The 17,101-nt window shown below is 54.0% G+C and overlaps 1 protein-coding gene across 1 annotated transcript in view; it reads left to right on the forward strand.

Moving 5' to 3' along the window:
- The window catches only part of LOC107112094 (tripartite motif-containing protein 10-like), a 24,270-nt gene extending 19,297 nt beyond the window's left edge, over positions 1 to 4,973 (forward strand). The window contains exons 4-6 of the mRNA XM_015413167.1: positions 427 to 449; positions 2,173 to 2,291; positions 4,462 to 4,973. Of these exons, the coding sequence (XP_015268653.1) occupies positions 427 to 449; positions 2,173 to 2,291; positions 4,462 to 4,973 (654 nt within the window). The remainder of the gene's footprint in view (positions 1 to 426; positions 450 to 2,172; positions 2,292 to 4,461) is intronic.
- Positions 4,974 to 17,101: the final 12,128 nt, after the last annotated feature.

Raw genomic sequence — 17,101 nt, forward strand, 5'->3', positions numbered from 1 at the left:
AGGAAGGAAGGAAGGAAGGAAGGAAGGAAGGAAGGAAGGAAGGAAGGAAGGAAGGAAGGAAGGAAGGAATACAGTGACATCAATTACCAAATTAAAACTAGTCCTTTGGTGAAAAGGGAAATGGTGGCCTCAGGGGACGGACAGAAGGAAAAGGGTACAAATGTACTTACAGAAACACACCCCTTCTTTTCAAGATGGTGTACTGACATGCTTAGACTGTGTTGTCTCTGGAAAGATCGCACCAACCCAAGTTTGAGAAGGAATGTCCGGAGAACATGTGGAAGGTCTGACAAGGAGGCCAACTGGAGGATGACATGATATGAATGTTCCAGACCCAGTGCAGCAAAAACCTTCTATGCGGCTGTAGTGCTATCATGGTCCATGGAAAGCACTGAGTTTTCTCTTTTTTCTCTTTCTTCCCTCCAGGATGTCAGAAGCACTTTCCAGAGGTAAGTAGACCTCACTCATTTCCCTTCTGGGTGATGGGGAAGGTCTGGATAGTGTGAGAAGTATGTGGCCTTCAGGTAGGGTTGCCAAGTCCCCTCTGGCCACTGGCAGGGGGTGGAAGGGTAGGGGGTTCTCAGCTCCAGGTTGGGACACTCCTGGAGAGCTTGGGGTGGATCCTGGGGAGGACAGGGATCTCAGTTGGGATACTGTGCTGCAGAGTCCACCCTCTGAAGCATCCATTGACCCCAGGGGAACCGATCTCTGCAGCCTTCCGGTGAGCTATAATTCTGGGGGTTCCCTTGGTCCCGCCTGGAGGTTGACATCCCTGCCATCAAGCTCCAGGAGGCAGCACGTAGGAGTCCGGATCCTCCAATATTTCACATGGAAATTTATTTATTTAAAATATTTTTAGGCTGCATTTCTCCCCAAAGGGACCCAAAGTGGTCTACACAAAAGAAAGGAAAATTCCAAGTCACAAAAAACCCCAACTGGACGAATGTAAAAAGGCACAACGCATCTGGGTTGGTCTGAATCTGCCCAGCTGACTGTCCCAGGTCCCAGGGTGTGAGTCTGTTGTCCTTCAGCTTGCACCCAGGGGTTCATGCCTCTGGCTCTACCCAGGCTTTAAATACCTGCAGGAAGAAGAGGGACAAAATTCAGACCTCAGCTTCTGTGAGCTTGGTGTCACCATTCCAGCAGGATAAAGTAAGAACATAAGAAGACTCTTGCTAAATCAGACTCTAGTGGTCCATCTAGGTCTTCCTCAGTTCCCCATACCCAGCTAATTAGCAGGAAATTGAGGCACTCAATTTTATTAGTTTTATTTTTATTTTATTAGGAAATTGGGGCACTCCCACCATCCTCATGGCCTGAGAACTGCCTTTCTTTCCTTGGCTACTCTTGCTAAAGAACTTGGTTGGCACGTAGATTAGCCAGAAGGTTCTTTCTAATGAGGAACACCCTGATGACTGTCCATCCCAGACCTTGGTCCACTGAGCACCTCCAAAGATACTCCCAAGGGAGAAGGAGCTGGGGGGGGGGGTGTTGCATTTCTGACACTGCCTTTCTCTTAGCCATGGAGATCATTTTGCTGTTATAGGGAGCCGCAACCCTACGTCTCCTCCATCCTGGCTAAAGAAAGAGGGCATGTGGCAAAGCATGTCTGTCGCTCCCTGCATTTCTTCTCCTGCCTGTGGCTTATCTACGCTTTCAACTCTTCATTGCCTTGGTGTTGGTGGAAACTATTATGTACTGAGATCGAGGCAGCATTTCAACAAGTGATTTCTTTATTCAGCTCATAACGCAGAGAACACAGACAGACAACACGCAGAACGACCCAACTATATACAGTTTGAACCAGGAAAACCACACCCCCTAGAACAATAACGTCCAATCAAATATGAGTGGTTGGAACCAATGGGAATTGTTCCCGATGAAAGTCAACTACTGACTTGATTGGTCTGTCTCCCGACACCGACCAATCCTGTTGCAGATTTCAGGATACCAAGAGTCAATGGAGCTTGTGGCTGAAGCTCAGGCATTCTGTACTTACAAGTAACACAATACACAACAGAAAGTGCCGTCAAGTCACAGCCAACTTTCTAGTGACCTCAAAGGGTTTTCAAGGCAAGGGACGTACTCCTGCACATTCTTCCATTTTGTTCTTTTGCTCCTCTCAGGAGTTTTGATTTGAATGAATGATCCACTAACAGTGTTTCTCTCTAGGTATCAGAAGAAGGAGACATTTGTGAATCCGGTGGCTTTCCCTCCTGGGCTGAAATGGAGGGTCCGGGGTTGCTGTGAGATCAATCACTTGCTGGAGAGTGTCATAAAGAGATTCCAAGGTAAGAGTGAATGGCTGCAAGGATTTTGTTCAGGTCATTTACATCAGGTCAGAAATGTGAATGGCGAGCTCTGGGCCACTGAAGAACGTCAGCCAAGAAGGCAATTTTAGTTCAGTGTTCTCAAAGTTGGTCTTGGAATCTAGAATGTTTAAACATTTTCCTTCATTTTTTTATCTCTGTACCTTGGGTACCACAGTGTTTAGAAGAGAGGCTGGGAAAGAGGAAGCCTCCAAAACAAGATCAGAGAACCTGAGGCTGATAAAGGTGTAAATGATCCAATAGTTTGGTGGAAAGTTTGGTATAGTGGTTAAGTGTGTGGACTCTAATCTGGGAGAACCAGGTTTGATTCCCCACTCCTTCACTTGCAGCTGCTGGATGACTTTGGACAAGCCATCGTTCTGGCACAGCTGTCCTTGAAAAAGAGCAATTTCTGTCAAGAGCTCTCTCAGCCCCACCTACCTCACAGGGTGTCTGTTGTGGGGAGGGGAAGGGAAAGGAGTCTGTAAGCCGCCCTGAGACACCTTTGGGTAGTGAAGGGTGGGGATATAAATCCAATCTCTTCTTCTTCTTCTTCACCTAGTTTTTCTATTGCAATTTTGGGTTATGGTGTAGACTGATGTTCCATTTTTGCACTTACACCGTTGGGAGGCATTTAGTGAACCCAGCAGCCGAGTTCAGTAGCTGTTCTTGGTGCACAATCAAAGCTCAATTGCTTTAATCCTTTACTTGATATGGAAGACACTGTTCTTCCTTCCTGAAAGTTAAAACTCGTGTGAGGATTTCTTAAATGGTACTTCAGTTTACACCACAATGGTCTGGCTCCCTCTGTGGTCCCAACAATCCCTAACGATTCTGATAGCCCTGAAAAATCGATGCCCGCTCTAGAAGCAGGACTCCTCTCATGTAAACCTAACATTTAGAAAAGCAAACCGTGGGTGGGTTGGGACATTTTGGGAATATTCATAGAGCAAGTTCATAATTACTGTAACAAAACCAGGGTGTTGATGGTGATGGTTTACTGAAGATGCTTACGGGATCCTTCCTTCTGTGTGCTGACTATGCTATACGATTGTAGCCAAAATAAATCTGTCAAAATAGTCCCTTTGGCTCCTGTGAATAACTCAGGTTGCTTGAGGGTTTTTGGGACTATTTAGAGAGTATCCCTCTGTAGTGTCCACACCCTGTGAATTCCAAAGCTTTCCTTGGCTTAAATAGCACCGGATCGAACTATAAAAACCCCAGACTTGAACTACAAAGTCGTGGCACAAAGTTGTGCTGAAGCCAAGTGTTAGCTTTCCAAATCACGAATTGTGTGTCTTTGTTTTCTAAATTCTACAGAAGCAGTAACTGGGAATGATGAGAGAAATGTGGGTATTCGCAAGCAGAGCTGGAAGGAGGAGCCCCACTCCCCCCCCCCCCCCGTTGCCTTTTTTCTGCACCAATACTTTTTGGAATTGCTGGTCTTGTTACAAGATATAAAAACAATGGTCTGATGGTTCATCTCTGTTCCTTTTTGTTCCCCAGATGGTCTAGTTTCTGGGCTTCTGATGCGAAGAGGTAAACTTTGAAGACCAATAGAGAACAACATTCACAAGGAGAGGGGCTTGTCAGGAGGTTTCCTTTTTGTGTTTCATTGATGTTGAAGAGTTTCACCCTGTGAACATCTAGATTCGAATCCAGAAGCATCTTAGAGACCAATGAGATTTCAGGGAATCAGCTTTCGAGAGTCAAACTGTTAAACTCTGTTCACTTATTTCCCTCACAAACACACACACAAATGTACAAATACATCAACTGAGCTCAGCTTCCCAACCAAGTTTTGGAATATGGGAAGAAAAGCACCTCTGAGAGTGTGCAGAGTGCCTTTCTCTTACCACTGTACTCTCCTGCCTCCCTTTCCCCTGAGTCCTCCAAAATGCTAAAGTTTATATACAGTGTTTGGAGGTGGGCTACTTGTTCTGCCTACTTTTGCTCCAGCTGATTTGCCATATATGCAGAGCAAAATTTAAGAGTGAAATCAAAATGAACAAACCTGCTGCTTTAAAAACAGCTGTCAACGGGTGCGTTTTCCTTGGGAACAGTCAGAATTTATGCATCTTTGGTTGAGCTTCAGTAAATGAGCTAATCTCCATGACTGATTTTCCTCCCCTTCCTTGTTTCTCTCCAACAGCAAATGTGACTCTGGGTCCGACCACAGCTGATTCCAAAGTCATCCTGTCTGAGGATCGGAGAAGCATTCAGTGCCACAGTAAAGCTCAAGACCGGCCTGAAGATCCTGAGAACGTTTACTATTATTCCTATGTGCTGGGCCATGAGGGCTTCACAGCAGGCTGCCATTTCTGGGAAGTCCATGTGGGAAGTGAGGAAGGCTGGGCTGTGGGGGTGGCCAGAAAGCCTGTGAAGGGCAGGATCACCTTTACCCCTGAGGAAGGGATCTGGACTGTGGGGTGGGATAAGGGCCGGTACAAGGCTTTCAGAAGGGGCATTAACCCTTCCATGACCCCGTGTGGGGAGCTGAAGAGGATCCGAGTCTCTCTCAACTACGAGGGAGGGCAGGTGGCCTTTTTTGACGCTGACAGAGCAGCCCTTCTCTACAGGTTCTCTGGCGGCTGCTTCTCTGGAGAGACCCTCACTCCCTTCTTTGCTGTGTATGATAAAGGCTACCTCAGACTCTGTCCTTAAAGCAGTCAAATACTAAAGTGGTCAAATACTAACCAGGGCCAACCCTGCTCAGCTTCTGAGATGTGATGAGATCAAGCTAGCCTGAGGCCACCCAGGTGCTGCTGAGCTCCCCAAGGCAGCTCTGGCACGTCTCCTCTGAGGAGGGTAGATGAAAAGTGTGCAGACGGAGAGTGATTTCAGCAAAGCATACTTTATTCAGTCAGGAACAAGACACTTTGGCTGGCTCGCAGGCCGGCTTATATTCCCTCAGAACCCCACCACCACAACACACACCCCACTTCCCGATAGGCTATTTACAGTGACCGAGAGACCTATTGGCCTCCCGGTCTGGGACCTAGCCCTTTCATTGGGCCTGGCTAGGATCCTACTGCCCCATTGTCTTTTGGCATGAAGCTTGAGGTGTTTGACAAGTCCGGACATGCCCGGCCCTGTCAGGGCTGGATACACTACACCCCTGCCCCCTTGGTCCGCAATGCACCCACAGCCAAAGTCTTTCAGGTGTGCTGGTAACTTCTGGGTGCGGGTCGAGCTGCGCGGTTCGGGGACTGCTGCTTCTACCCCGGGAGCCCTTGGCGGCGAGCTGACCGGGCAAGGTGTTAGGGGTGGCGGTGCCGGTGTTTCCGGCGCCTCCAGAAGAGGTGCCTCAGGTTCCCCCGTGGGTGGAGGATGAGGTTTGGCCTCGGGTGAAGGCCGCAGTTCGGCCACCGGCAGTTGGGCCCTTTGTGAGGTCTCCGGAACCTCGGCTAGGTCCGAGTCCTTGGGGTCTAATGGTAGCGTCCGGCGGCATAACTGGTCGATATGCCGGTGTAGCACTTGCCCGTCCTCACAAGAGACCTCGTATGATCTGGGGCCCTTAACTCGGATGACTCGAGCTGGGATCCATGCGGGGCCCCTGGTGTAGTTCCACGCATACACGGGATCTTCCGGGAAGAATCCCCTGGCTTCCTCGTGCGTCTCCGTGCTCGGGGCCTCCGGCAATGCCCAATCGGGATGCAGCTGATCCAGCCGGGTCGCCAGGCGGCCCAGAAGTAGTTCCGCCGGACCGCGTCCCGTTGTGGTGTGGGGCATAGTCCGCTGGCTGAAAAGGAAAGACGCCAGTTTGTAGTCCCAATCTGATGAGTCCAGGTGGCAGAGGGCGTCCTTTGTTGTGCGGACCTTGCGTTCCGCCTGGCCATTGGTCGCGGGGTGAAACGGGGCCGACCGGACGTGGCGGATCCCGTAGTACCTCGTGAAGTCTTGGAATTCTGCTGAGGTAAATGCTGTCCCATTGTCTGTGACCAGCGTGTCGGGGATTCCCTGGGCACTGAAGATCCGCCACATCGCCCGGATAGCCACTTTAGAGGATGTAGAGGAGACTGGGACCACCTCCAGCCACTTACTGTAGGAGTCTTCAAGTATGAAGAAAAGCTGGCCCTGAAAGGGTCCTGCAAAGTCCAAGTGCAACCTCGACCAGGGGCGGTGTATTCCCAATCCCTTTCTGGGGCTCGGGGGGGCTCCGGCCGCGAGACCTGCCACAGCTGGCACCTTTTTACTACCCCCTCAATGTCTTTGTCCAGCCCTGGCCACCAAACGTAGCTCCTGGCCAGGGCCTTCATGCGCACGACCCCCGGGTGCGCCTCATGCAGGGCGGTGAGAACCCGTTCCCTTAGCGGCTTGGGAATGACCACCCTGTGGGCCGACAGTTCGTCATTCCAGGAAGCGAAGGGTGCCAATTCGGGATCCCCACTAGTCACTGGCCACCCCCTCACCACCCAGTCCAAGACCCGACAGAGAAGTTTGTCCTTGGAGGTGCAGCGGGCCACCTCTGTAACATGGACGGGCTGCTCCGGAAGGGACTCCGGCAATGCTACCTGGGGTGCGGGAGCCGGGTCTGGGTCGTGGGTGGGTAGCGGAAGGCGGCTCAGGGCATTGGCATGACCCATCGCCTTTCCCGGGCGATGGACAAGGATGTAGGAATATCCTGCCAGGAAAATGGACCAGCGCAGCACCTGGGGCGACACCATCTGGGGAGTTTGGCAGTCAGGGGCTAGGAGACCCAATAGTGGCTTGTGGTCCATGAGGACCGTGAACGGGTGTCCATACAGGTAGTGGTGAAATTTCTTCACCCCTGCTACAATGGCCAAGGCTCTTTATCTATTTGCGCGTAGTTGCGCTCAGTAGCCGACAAGGTCCGCAAGTAGTAGGCAACCGGGACCTCGCATCCGTCTGGCAGCCGATGGCCCAGAACCGCCCCAACCACATACAGCGAAGCGTTGCAAGCCAGCACCATGGGGAGAGCCTCGTCAAAGTGCGCCAGGACCGAGTTCGACATTAGCAGGTCCTTAACAGCTTGGAACGCCGCAGCTTGCGGCAGGCCCCAGACCCATGGTGCCGACTTGTCCAGGAGGCGGTGGAGCGGCTCTGCAACTGCAGCTTTGAAGGGCAAAAAGGAGTGGTAAAAGTTCAATAGCCCCAGGAACGCCTGCAGCTCCGGTTTGGATTTCGGGGGCGCTGCATGTGTGATGGCTTTCACCTTGTCCGTGGAGGGGTGGAGGCCGGAGGCATCGACCGTGAACCCCAGAAATTCCACACGAGGGACCCCGAGCAAACACTTCTCCTGTTTGACCTTGAGCCCCGCCGTGTTGAAGCGATGCAACACCGCCCGTAGCCGGTCAGCGAAAGACGAGTTGTCCGGGGTGGCGATCGACACGTCGTCTAAAAATGGCTGGACTCCGGGGATTCCTTTTAGGAGGGAATCCATAAAAGACTGAAAAATACCGGGTGCGACAGAGATGCCGAACTGGAGGCGGTGCACCTTGAACGCTCCCTTGTGCGTTGCGATAGTCTGAGCCTCGGCCGTGGCGGCATCAACTGGCAACTGTTGATATGCCTGGGCTAAGTCTAATTTGCCAAACACCCGCACCCCCGCTAAAGCCACTAACACATGGCTCACTACAGGCACTGGGTACGCGTGGGCCTGCAGGGCTTTCTTAATTGTGCATTTGTAGTCCGCACAAATGCGTACTTCCCCGTTCAGCTTAACTGGGGTGACTATGGGGGTCTCCCACTGGGCTGACACAACTCGTTCTAGGACCCCTTGTTCCACCAGACGGTCGAGTTCTGCCTCAATCTTCGGCTTCATTGCTATTGGCGGTAGTCGGGCCTTGATGCGGATGGGCTGTACCGCTGGGTCTAGGTCCAGTGATATGGGGGGGCTGTGAACCGCCCCAGTGTGCCATCAAAGACGCGAGGAAATTTCGTGCACACCGTGCCAAAGTCCCACATCCCGACCTGATGGATTCCCTTTACTGAGAGTCCCAGGGCCTCGAACCAAGAGAGTCCTAGCAGGCTGGAGAGAGGCCTATCCACCAGCAGCAGGTCTAAGGTTCCGTTAAAGTCCTGGAACTGCACCTGGAACTTGCCCCAGCCCCGCACCACCACGGGGTTCTTATTGAAGTCTCGTAACTGAAAACCCCGTGACTTCCGCAGGGGAGGGCCCCCCCGGGGGCACAGTGTGCGGAGCGTATCCACAGAGATGATGGAGTAGGTCGACCCCGTGTTGATCTCCATGCTGCAGGGGGACCCCTCTATAAGAACTGTGATATGCATCTTGTTGGGGCCATCAGGGGCAAATTAAAGACCTGTTGTTGCGGAAAGTGGGCCGATACGGAGTGGAGGTCGACGGGCTGGTCCGGTGAGGTCTGGTGTGCTGTCAACATCTGGTGTTGTCCCTTGGAGCGGCAGACCCTGGTGATGTGCCCCGATTTGTTGCAGGCGCAGCAGACCGCATTTCGGAAACGGCACGATCTGCGCTTATGGCCTTCCCCACAGCTGGCACACGGAGCTGACGTGGTCGAAGCCTTGCTCGGTTTGGAGGACGAATGCAGCGGGCGGACCTGTAGAACCTCTTCCTCGTCCGAGGCGTCAGAGCCGACAGTCATTTGGGTGCGGTGGACCGCCTTGACGCGGCGGTCTTGATGGGCTTTCTCGTACGTGGTAGCCTTCTGGATCACTTTATCCAGGTCCAGGTCGTCCTGGCTGACCAGCTTCCGGCGGAGCTTGGGCTCTCTTAGACCCAAAAGGAACTGGGTAAACAGGGTGTCCGCTAGGTGCGGGAAGGAGCAATTGGTGGCCGCTCGCCTGAGCCCGGCCAAGAACTCGGAGGCCGGCTCATCCGGCCCTTGTACCCTCGTACAAAAGTCCATGTGCTCGGCAAACTTCGTGGGCTTAGGCGAAAGGTGGTCGGTCAACACTTTCACCAGCAAGGGGTAGGGCTCGTCCTTTGTCTTCTTCGGTGCAATGAGGTCCTTGAGTAATAGGACGGTGTCCATGCCGCACAACTGCAGGAGATGAGCTTTCTTCTTCCCCTCATCCGCAATGTCGTTGCAATCAAAGTAGTTTTCCAGGATCTCGAGCCAGGTCTCCCATTCCGTGGGGCGGGAGATATCGAAGGCGGCGATGTTGCCCCGGTTGGTAGCCATTGTGCGGCGGCCACGTGGTTGGGGTATCTCTGAAGCAGCAGCGGCGACTGAAGCATCGCGGAAAGCGCTGCTGCTCTCGAGGTCAGCAGGGCGAGTTACAGAGCAAGGAGTGGAGCGGTGAGCAACAGCCGGAGAACCGGGGTGCGAAGCGGGGCGGCTTGTGGCGGTCTCGGCGTTGGGGCTTGATGCGGTGCTCGAACCTGCGTCCAGGTCGTTGTTCATGGGAGTGAAGATCCCACCTTCGTTGCCAGTGAAAAGTATGCAGACAGAGAGTGATTTCAGCAAAGCATACTTTATTCAGTCAGGAACAAGACACTTTGGCTGGCTCGCAGGCCGGCTAATATTCCCTCAGAACCCCACCACCACAACACACACACCACTTCCCGATAGGCTATTTACAGTGACCGAGAGACCTATTGGCCTCCCGGTCTGGGAACTAGCCCTCTGATTGGGCGGGCTAGGATCCTCCTGGCCCATTGTCTTTAGGCGCGAAGCTTGAGGTTTGTCCCTGGACAAGTCCGGACATGCCCGGCCCTGTCAGGGCTGGATACACTACAGTAGAGCAGGCAACACTTACCTTCCCTCTGGCTGTCGGCAGCCCGGGTAGAAGGAGGGATCACAGCCTGGATGGAAGGAGGGAGGGTGGTCAGGACTTGCATGGGGGAGAGAAGGAGGAGGCGGCAGCAGCTGGGGGCAGCTATGGCCAGGGGGTACTGGGGGCTTTTGGCAAGGAGGAGGGTGGCACAGTTCGCTCTACAGCCACTTCCTTCTGCATCTCCTCCACGCCGGCTGGAGCAAATTTATTTGCCAGTCGATCCTCCCTAGCAGAGCCAAGGAGGTGGCGGCAGCCACCTGGTCAGGGAGAGGGCTTGGGGGGGCTTTTGGCAGGGGGCAGGTGCCGTTTGGCGTCCCTAAGGGCTGGGGCACTCTAGGCAAACACCTAGTGAATGAGCTGGCCCTGAGTGGGGGGCAGTCGTTGTTGCCCCGGGGACTCGGAGCAACAAGGGGGGGCGGCGGCAAATCAAGTTGAGGGTGGTGGGGCATGGGGGAGGCCGGCTGCTGAGTCTTGAGGTAGGACTAGGAGGACCTTGAGTGGCTGGCATTGGCACTGCTGCTGGACCGGCGAGGCCAGTGGCATTCTACTGGCTGCTGCCTGCACCCCTGGGCCTCCCCCCACACCTGCTGCCCTCGCCTGGCTATCTCCCAGTCCCACACACCGTTTCCCAGGCCCAGCTAAATCACCCAGCAGGCGCCCTCCTGGGGCTGCTCCCTTTCCGCTCTGCAAGACTGCGGGAGGGAGGGCAGGGGCCAGGACCCGGCAGGCAGAGGCTTGGCGGATGCACGCCCCAGGCCATCTCGGTCTTCCTTCCCCACCCCGAACCTTGAACCTTGCACACCAAGCAGGAGAGCGGTAGGAAGGACTGAGTCTCCGAGAGAGGTGCATAATTAATTAGCTGCAGCCTACAGGGATATTTTAATCCATTTTCTACCTGCCGCTTCTGTCCGATGACGAGCCTCCAGAGATATTTTTGCTTTTTAATGAGGGACCCTGGGCACCCACTGCCTTCTCCTGCCCTTGAGATCTGCAGCAAAATTAGCCAGCTGCCAATGCCTTCCCCTCTTTGAGGAGAAGTGGAGCTAGAGGATTGCAGCCAGGGTTCCCTGTAAACTCTGTCAGGGCACACAGATTCTTCCCACGCAGCGCAGAGCTGTTCAGCTCAGTGCACGTGCTTTTAATCCGCCCCTCAGCTGGGGGACACCAGCCTGTTCTATAAAAGGGATGCTGCTGGCCCCCGCCACCCAAGAGTTTTGTTTCCCAGGAGCTGCTCCTGCTGCCCTGACCCATCAGAACTTGGAAGTAATTTCAGAGGTGAGTCGCCAACTCGACTTTCCCCCCCTCATTGGCCCCTACCATGAGCCTTCCCTTGCCAGCGCTCCTGGGGTGTGTGTGTTGCAGATCTCTTCAAGTTCCAGCCCCCTTTCTCTCCTTCAGCAGCTTGCCTCGGTGCCCTTTCATGGGCTCCTGCTGCTGAAGTGAGTGTGTTTTTTCTGCTGCTGGAGCCCTTCAAGTTCCTTCCAGCCAGAGGGGGAGGGGGAAGAGCTACTTTGACTGCCACGACATCGTAGACCCGGGTAAGAAAAAGGCCCATCTCCTCCAATCCTGTGGCATAGACACCATCTTGCCTCTTAAGGACCTCATTGCGCCTAAGCAGACCAAAGATGAGTCCTATGTGGTACTGGTGAAAGCACTGACCGACCACCTTTCACCAAAGCCCACAAAGTTTGCTGAGCGCATGGACTTTTTTGCAAGGGTCCAGGGGCCGAATGAGCCAGCCTCCGAGTTCTTGGCCAGGCTCCGGTGGGTGGCTACCACGTGTTCATTTCCTCACCTGGTGGACGCCTTGCTAAACCAGTTCCTTTTGGGTCTATGGGAGCCCAAACTCCGGAGGAAACTGGTTAGCCAGGATGACCTGGACCTAGACAAGGCGCTCAGGGAGGCTGCGGCCTACGAGAAGGTGCACCAAGACCGCCACGTGCGGGTGGTCCATCGCACGCAAGCAACGCTCGAATCGGACAACTCCGAGAACGAGGAAGTGCTCCAGGTCCGCCACCATCTCTCCCAGCAGCATCACCCTGGGGGAGCACCATCGGCCAAAGCCCCCTCTGCATCATCTCAATGCACCAGCTGTGGAGAAGTGCATGAATGCCGGGTTTGCTGCTTCAGGGACACCGTCTGCCGCTCCTGCAGCAAGCCAGGCCATCTTACCTGGGTCTGCCATTCCTGACAACAACGACAGCCTTAGAAGTCTTCGGCCCACCAGACAGCAGCAGATCTACCCACCGACCTCCATACCCTCTCTGCCCACCAACAGCAGCACAAGGTATGTAATTTGCCCCCCGATAGCCCAAATAAGATGCATGTGACAGTGCTTATAGAGGGGTCCCCCTGCAGCATGGAAATAGACACTGGTTCTAACTATTCCATAATTTCGGAGGAAACGCTGCACTCTCTCTGCCCACGGGGGGGACCCCCTCTGCGTAAACCACAGGGGTTTAAGTTACGGGACTTTAACAAAATCCCTGTGGCGGTTCGGGGCTGGGGCAGGTTTACGGTGCAATTTCAGGACTTCCATGGACAATTGGATTTGGTGGTGGTGGTGGGGAGGCTCTCCAGTCTGCTGGGACTTTCTTGGTTCGGACCCCTGGGATTGACGATCGTGGGGGTGAATCAGCTTCAGGCTGAGAACTTTGCGGCTGTGTGCAATGAGTTCACCAGGGTTTTCAATGGCACACTTGGCCACTACACAGGAGCCCCCATTTCCCTTGACCTTGACCCGGCTATCCGCCCCATCCGGGTTAAGGCCAGACACCACCACCCCATTGCGATGCGGCCCAAGATCGAGGCTGAGCTAGATCGCTTGGTTGCCCAGTTAGAGCCCGTCGCTTCCGCACGGTGGGAGACCCCGATAGTCACCCCGGTCAAGCCAAATGGCGACATGCAGATTTGTGCAGACTATAAGTGCACATTGAACAAAGCCCTCCAGGACCATGCTTATCCGGTACCGGTGGTCAGCCACGTGTTTGCCTCAGTGGCGGGGGCACGGATTTTCAGCAAGCTGGACTTGGCCCAGGCCTACCAGCAACTGCCAGTGGATGCTGCCACGGCAGAAGCCCAAACGATAGCAACGCACAAGGGGGCTTTCAAAGTACATAGGCTCCAATTTGGGGTGTCGGTCACACCGGAAATCTTTCAATCTTTCATGGACAACGTGTTAAAAGGTATTCCAGGAGTGCAGCCATTTCAAGATGACGTGCTCATCGCGGCCCCGGATACCTCGACCTTCGCCGACCGACTGCGGGCAGTGCTCCAGCATTTCAACACAGCCGGCCTGAAGGTCAAGTGGGAGAAATGCCTGCTTGGAGTTCCAAAGGTAGAGTTTTTGAGCTTTGTCATGGACGCCCAGGGAATCCACCCCACAGCCGACAAAACCAAGGCCATCACGCAGGGCCCCCCCCCCGCCCACGTCAAAGACAGAGCTGCAGGCTTTCCTGGGCCTGCTTAATTTTTAACATTCCTTTCTCCCTCTGAAGGTGGCAGTGGCGGAACCTCTGCACCGCCTGCTCCATGGGTTTGGGGCCCAGAGCACGTCGCCACTTTCCAGGCAGTTAAGTACCTTCTTGTCTCCAATTCGGTCCTTTCCTATTTCAACAAGGCGTTACCAGTGGTCCTCGCCTGTGACGCTTCTCTGGACGAGGTCGGGGTGGTTCTGGGTCACCAGCTACCAGATGGCCGGGAGGTTCCAGTAGCTTACTATTCTCGCACCTTGTCTTCAGCGGAGCGCAACTATGCGCAGATCGACAAGGAGGCGCTAGCGATTGTGGCCGGGGTGAAGAAATTTCACCATTACCTGTATGGCCGGCCTTTTACAATCTTGACAGACCATAAACCCCTCCTTGGCCTCCTAGCCCCTGACTGCCAGACACCCCAGATGACTTCACCCCGGGTGCTCCAGTGGTCGGTTTTCTTGGCAGGCTACTCATATACGCTTCTTCACCGGCCCGGGAAAGCGATGGGACATGCAGACGCTTTGAGCCGCCTCCCGCTGCCATCCACAGATCCGGACCCGGCACCAGCTCACCAGGTTGCCCTGCTGGAGGCCCTCCCCTACCAGCCGGTACGGACCGCCGCACAGCCCGGGACCCGATCCTTTGCCGCGTCTTGGACTGGGTGAGAAAGGGGTGGCCTACGGCCTTGACAGGGGCAGACTTCACAGGATTTGCCTCCCGCAAGGACGAGCTGTCGTCCCACAAAGGCTGTGTAATGTGGGGTGGCCGGGTGGTGATTCCGACTCCGTTAAGGGAACGAGTCCTCACAGCGCTACACGACACACATCCAGGGGTAGTCCGGATGAAAGCCCTGGCCAGAAATTATGTCTGGTGGCCAGGACTGGACTGGGACATTGAGGACCGGGTGAAGCGCTGTCGGCCGTGTCAAGTATCCCGACCTGAGTGTCCCTGAGCTCCCGCCAGGGCCTGGGAATCGTCACACAAGCCCTGGTCTCAACTCCACCTGGACTTTGCAGGGCCATTCCAGGGTCAACTATTTTTTATACTCGTGGATGCGTACAGCAAATGGCTCGAGGTCATCCTGGTGCCGTCCATGTCCTCACGAGCAGCTATCTGGGTCATGTGGCACATCTTCAGCGCACAGGGAATTCTGGACACCCTGGTAACCGACAACGGGACGGCATTCACCTCTAGCGAATTCTAGGACTTTACTCGCTATTATGGAATTCGACACCTCAGGTTGGCCCCATTCCACCCTGCAACCAACGGCCAAGCCGAGCACATGGTGCACACGACTAAGAAGGCGCTCCGCCGCTTGGATAGTAAGGACTGGGACTACAAGCTGGCAGCTTTCCTCTTTGGCCAGAGAACGACGCCCCACACCACAACGGGATGCAGCCCAGTGGAGCTCCTTTTGGGACAGCGCCTGACGACCCGGCTGGATCGCCTTCATCCCAATAGAGCACCAGAAGAGGAACCGGCCACGGAGTCACCTGAGGCGGCCAGAGGGTTTTTTCCTGAGGATCCAGTCTACACCCGGAACTATGCACAAGGCCCGCCATGGATTCTGGCACGGGTGGTGAGAGTCCGGGGACCCAGGTCATATGAGGTCTCCAGCGAGGATGGCCAGATACTTCACCGCCACATCAATTAGCTGTGGCGGCGGGTACTGCCACATGACCCTGAGGACTTCAAGGACCCCCACACCCCGGAAACGTCCACCCCACCTCAGCTACCGGACGACCTGGCCGAGCACAATAAGGGTCCCGTAGAGGCTCCAACAGGCCGCATGACCGGGCCCCAAGAAGCAGCGCCGCCAGCACCACAGTCGCCATCTCCACCAATCTCCCAGCCGAAGGCTACGGTGTCACCTTCCACCCCGGTGCCAGCATCTCACTGCTCAACGAGGCCCCATAAAGCACCCTCTTATTTGCAGGACTTTGTGTGTGGGTAATGTTTGGACCAAGGGGGGAGGGGTGTAATGTATCCATCCAAGACCGTGTGCGCAGCCATTTCGCCATGCGGTCATGCAAAGCGGCTGAGCTTCGGTCTCAGTAACAATGGGACAAGTGGATCCTAGCCAGCACCTATCGGCCAGCTAGGCTCCCAGCCAAGAGCCTATGGAACTCTCGGCCACTGTAAATAGCCAATCACTTGTGTGTGGGTGTGTTTTGGGTGTGTGGGGTTGTTGTGGATATAAACCAGCCTGCGAGCTGGATTGGTTTTCTTGTTCTGAGCTGAAATAAAGTATGAGAGCTGAAATCACTAGTCTCAGTATTTTTCACAGAGGATTGTAGCCAGGGTTCCCTGTAAACTGTGTCAGGGCACACAGATTCCCCCCATGCAGTGCAGAGCTGCTCAGGCAGGTGCTTCTAGCCTGTTCTATAAAAAGGTATGCTGCTGGCCCCCGCCACCCAAGAGTTTTGTTTCCCAGGAGCTGCTCCTGCTGCCCTGACCCATCAGGACTTGGAAGTAATTTCAGAGGTGACCCGCGCGCCGTCCCCCCCCCCCTCATTGGCCCCTACCATGAGCCTTCCCCTGCCAGCGCTCCTGAGGTATGTGTGTGTTGCAGATCTCTTCAAGTTCCAGCCCCCTTTCTCTCCTTTGGAACCTTGCCTCGGCGCCCTTTCATGGGCTCCTGCTGCTGAAGTGAGTGTGTGTATTCTGCTGCTGGAGCCCTTCAAGTTCCTTCCAGCAGAGGGGGGGAGGGAAGTCTTTCTCCAGGGAACGCTGTTTACACTAAGGTGTAGTATTAATCTGATCCATCTAATAAAACAATTAGGGGAAGGATTTGAGCCTGTTTCTGAAGTTTGCTCTGAATGTATGTGGTTTTCCTTATCCTTCTTTGTCTACCTACCCACAGCTTGATAAAAATGTTTTCCTCCTCCACCATTCATTGGGAAAGTAACACCAAGTTGCAGAGATCCTCTCCATGGACCTAGAAGGGCTACCGTTCAAACAGCTGCACCAGTGTATTGCCCAGTTAGTCTCCAGCCAAATAAACTGTGTGTTTAATTAAAGAGAAAAGAGCCGAGCCCCTCCTAGTTTTATTTTGCTTTGAATTGAAGCCAAAAATGATCCCCTTTTTTCGTGTGGGCTGGAGGTTTTCCCAAACCCCTTTTTAAAGGGGGGGGGGTCTTCTGTGGAGTGAAAGGGGGTAGTAGCTTGAGGGAAAAGAGAAGCTTAAAGATTTATGACAAGAGGTTAAGCTCAGCAAAACATCCAACACCAGATTTGACTGGAGACAACTAGAAGCTGTCAGGACTCTGGGTTCATAAAGTGGAATGAAAAAGCAGGAGAGTATGTTTCCAAGTCCAGACTCCCCATAGTATAGGAAGGGAAGAAGAAGGGGCGAGGCTTAGGAGAATGGGAAATGTGCTAACCCCTGGTCTATATGAAATGCATTTTATATTTCTCACCATGTGTGGTTGGGAGTTATAATTTTCTTTCTGTTGTTATTTTCCTAATGTCTGAAGAATGAGATGCAGTTTGAGACACTTTCAGTCCTGAGTGTGACTGTATTTTCTTTTGTAAGAGCTAATGAAGTGAATGAAGTCCTTGTTAAACAGTGTAGAAGGCAGTGTTTGAAGTAACTCCATT

The sequence above is a fragment of the Gekko japonicus genome, unplaced genomic scaffold, assembly GCF_001447785.1.
Source record: "Gekko japonicus isolate JY-2015 unplaced genomic scaffold, Gekko_japonicus_V1.1 scaffold5364, whole genome shotgun sequence".
Taxonomy (NCBI): Eukaryota; Metazoa; Chordata; class Lepidosauria; order Squamata; family Gekkonidae; genus Gekko; species Gekko japonicus.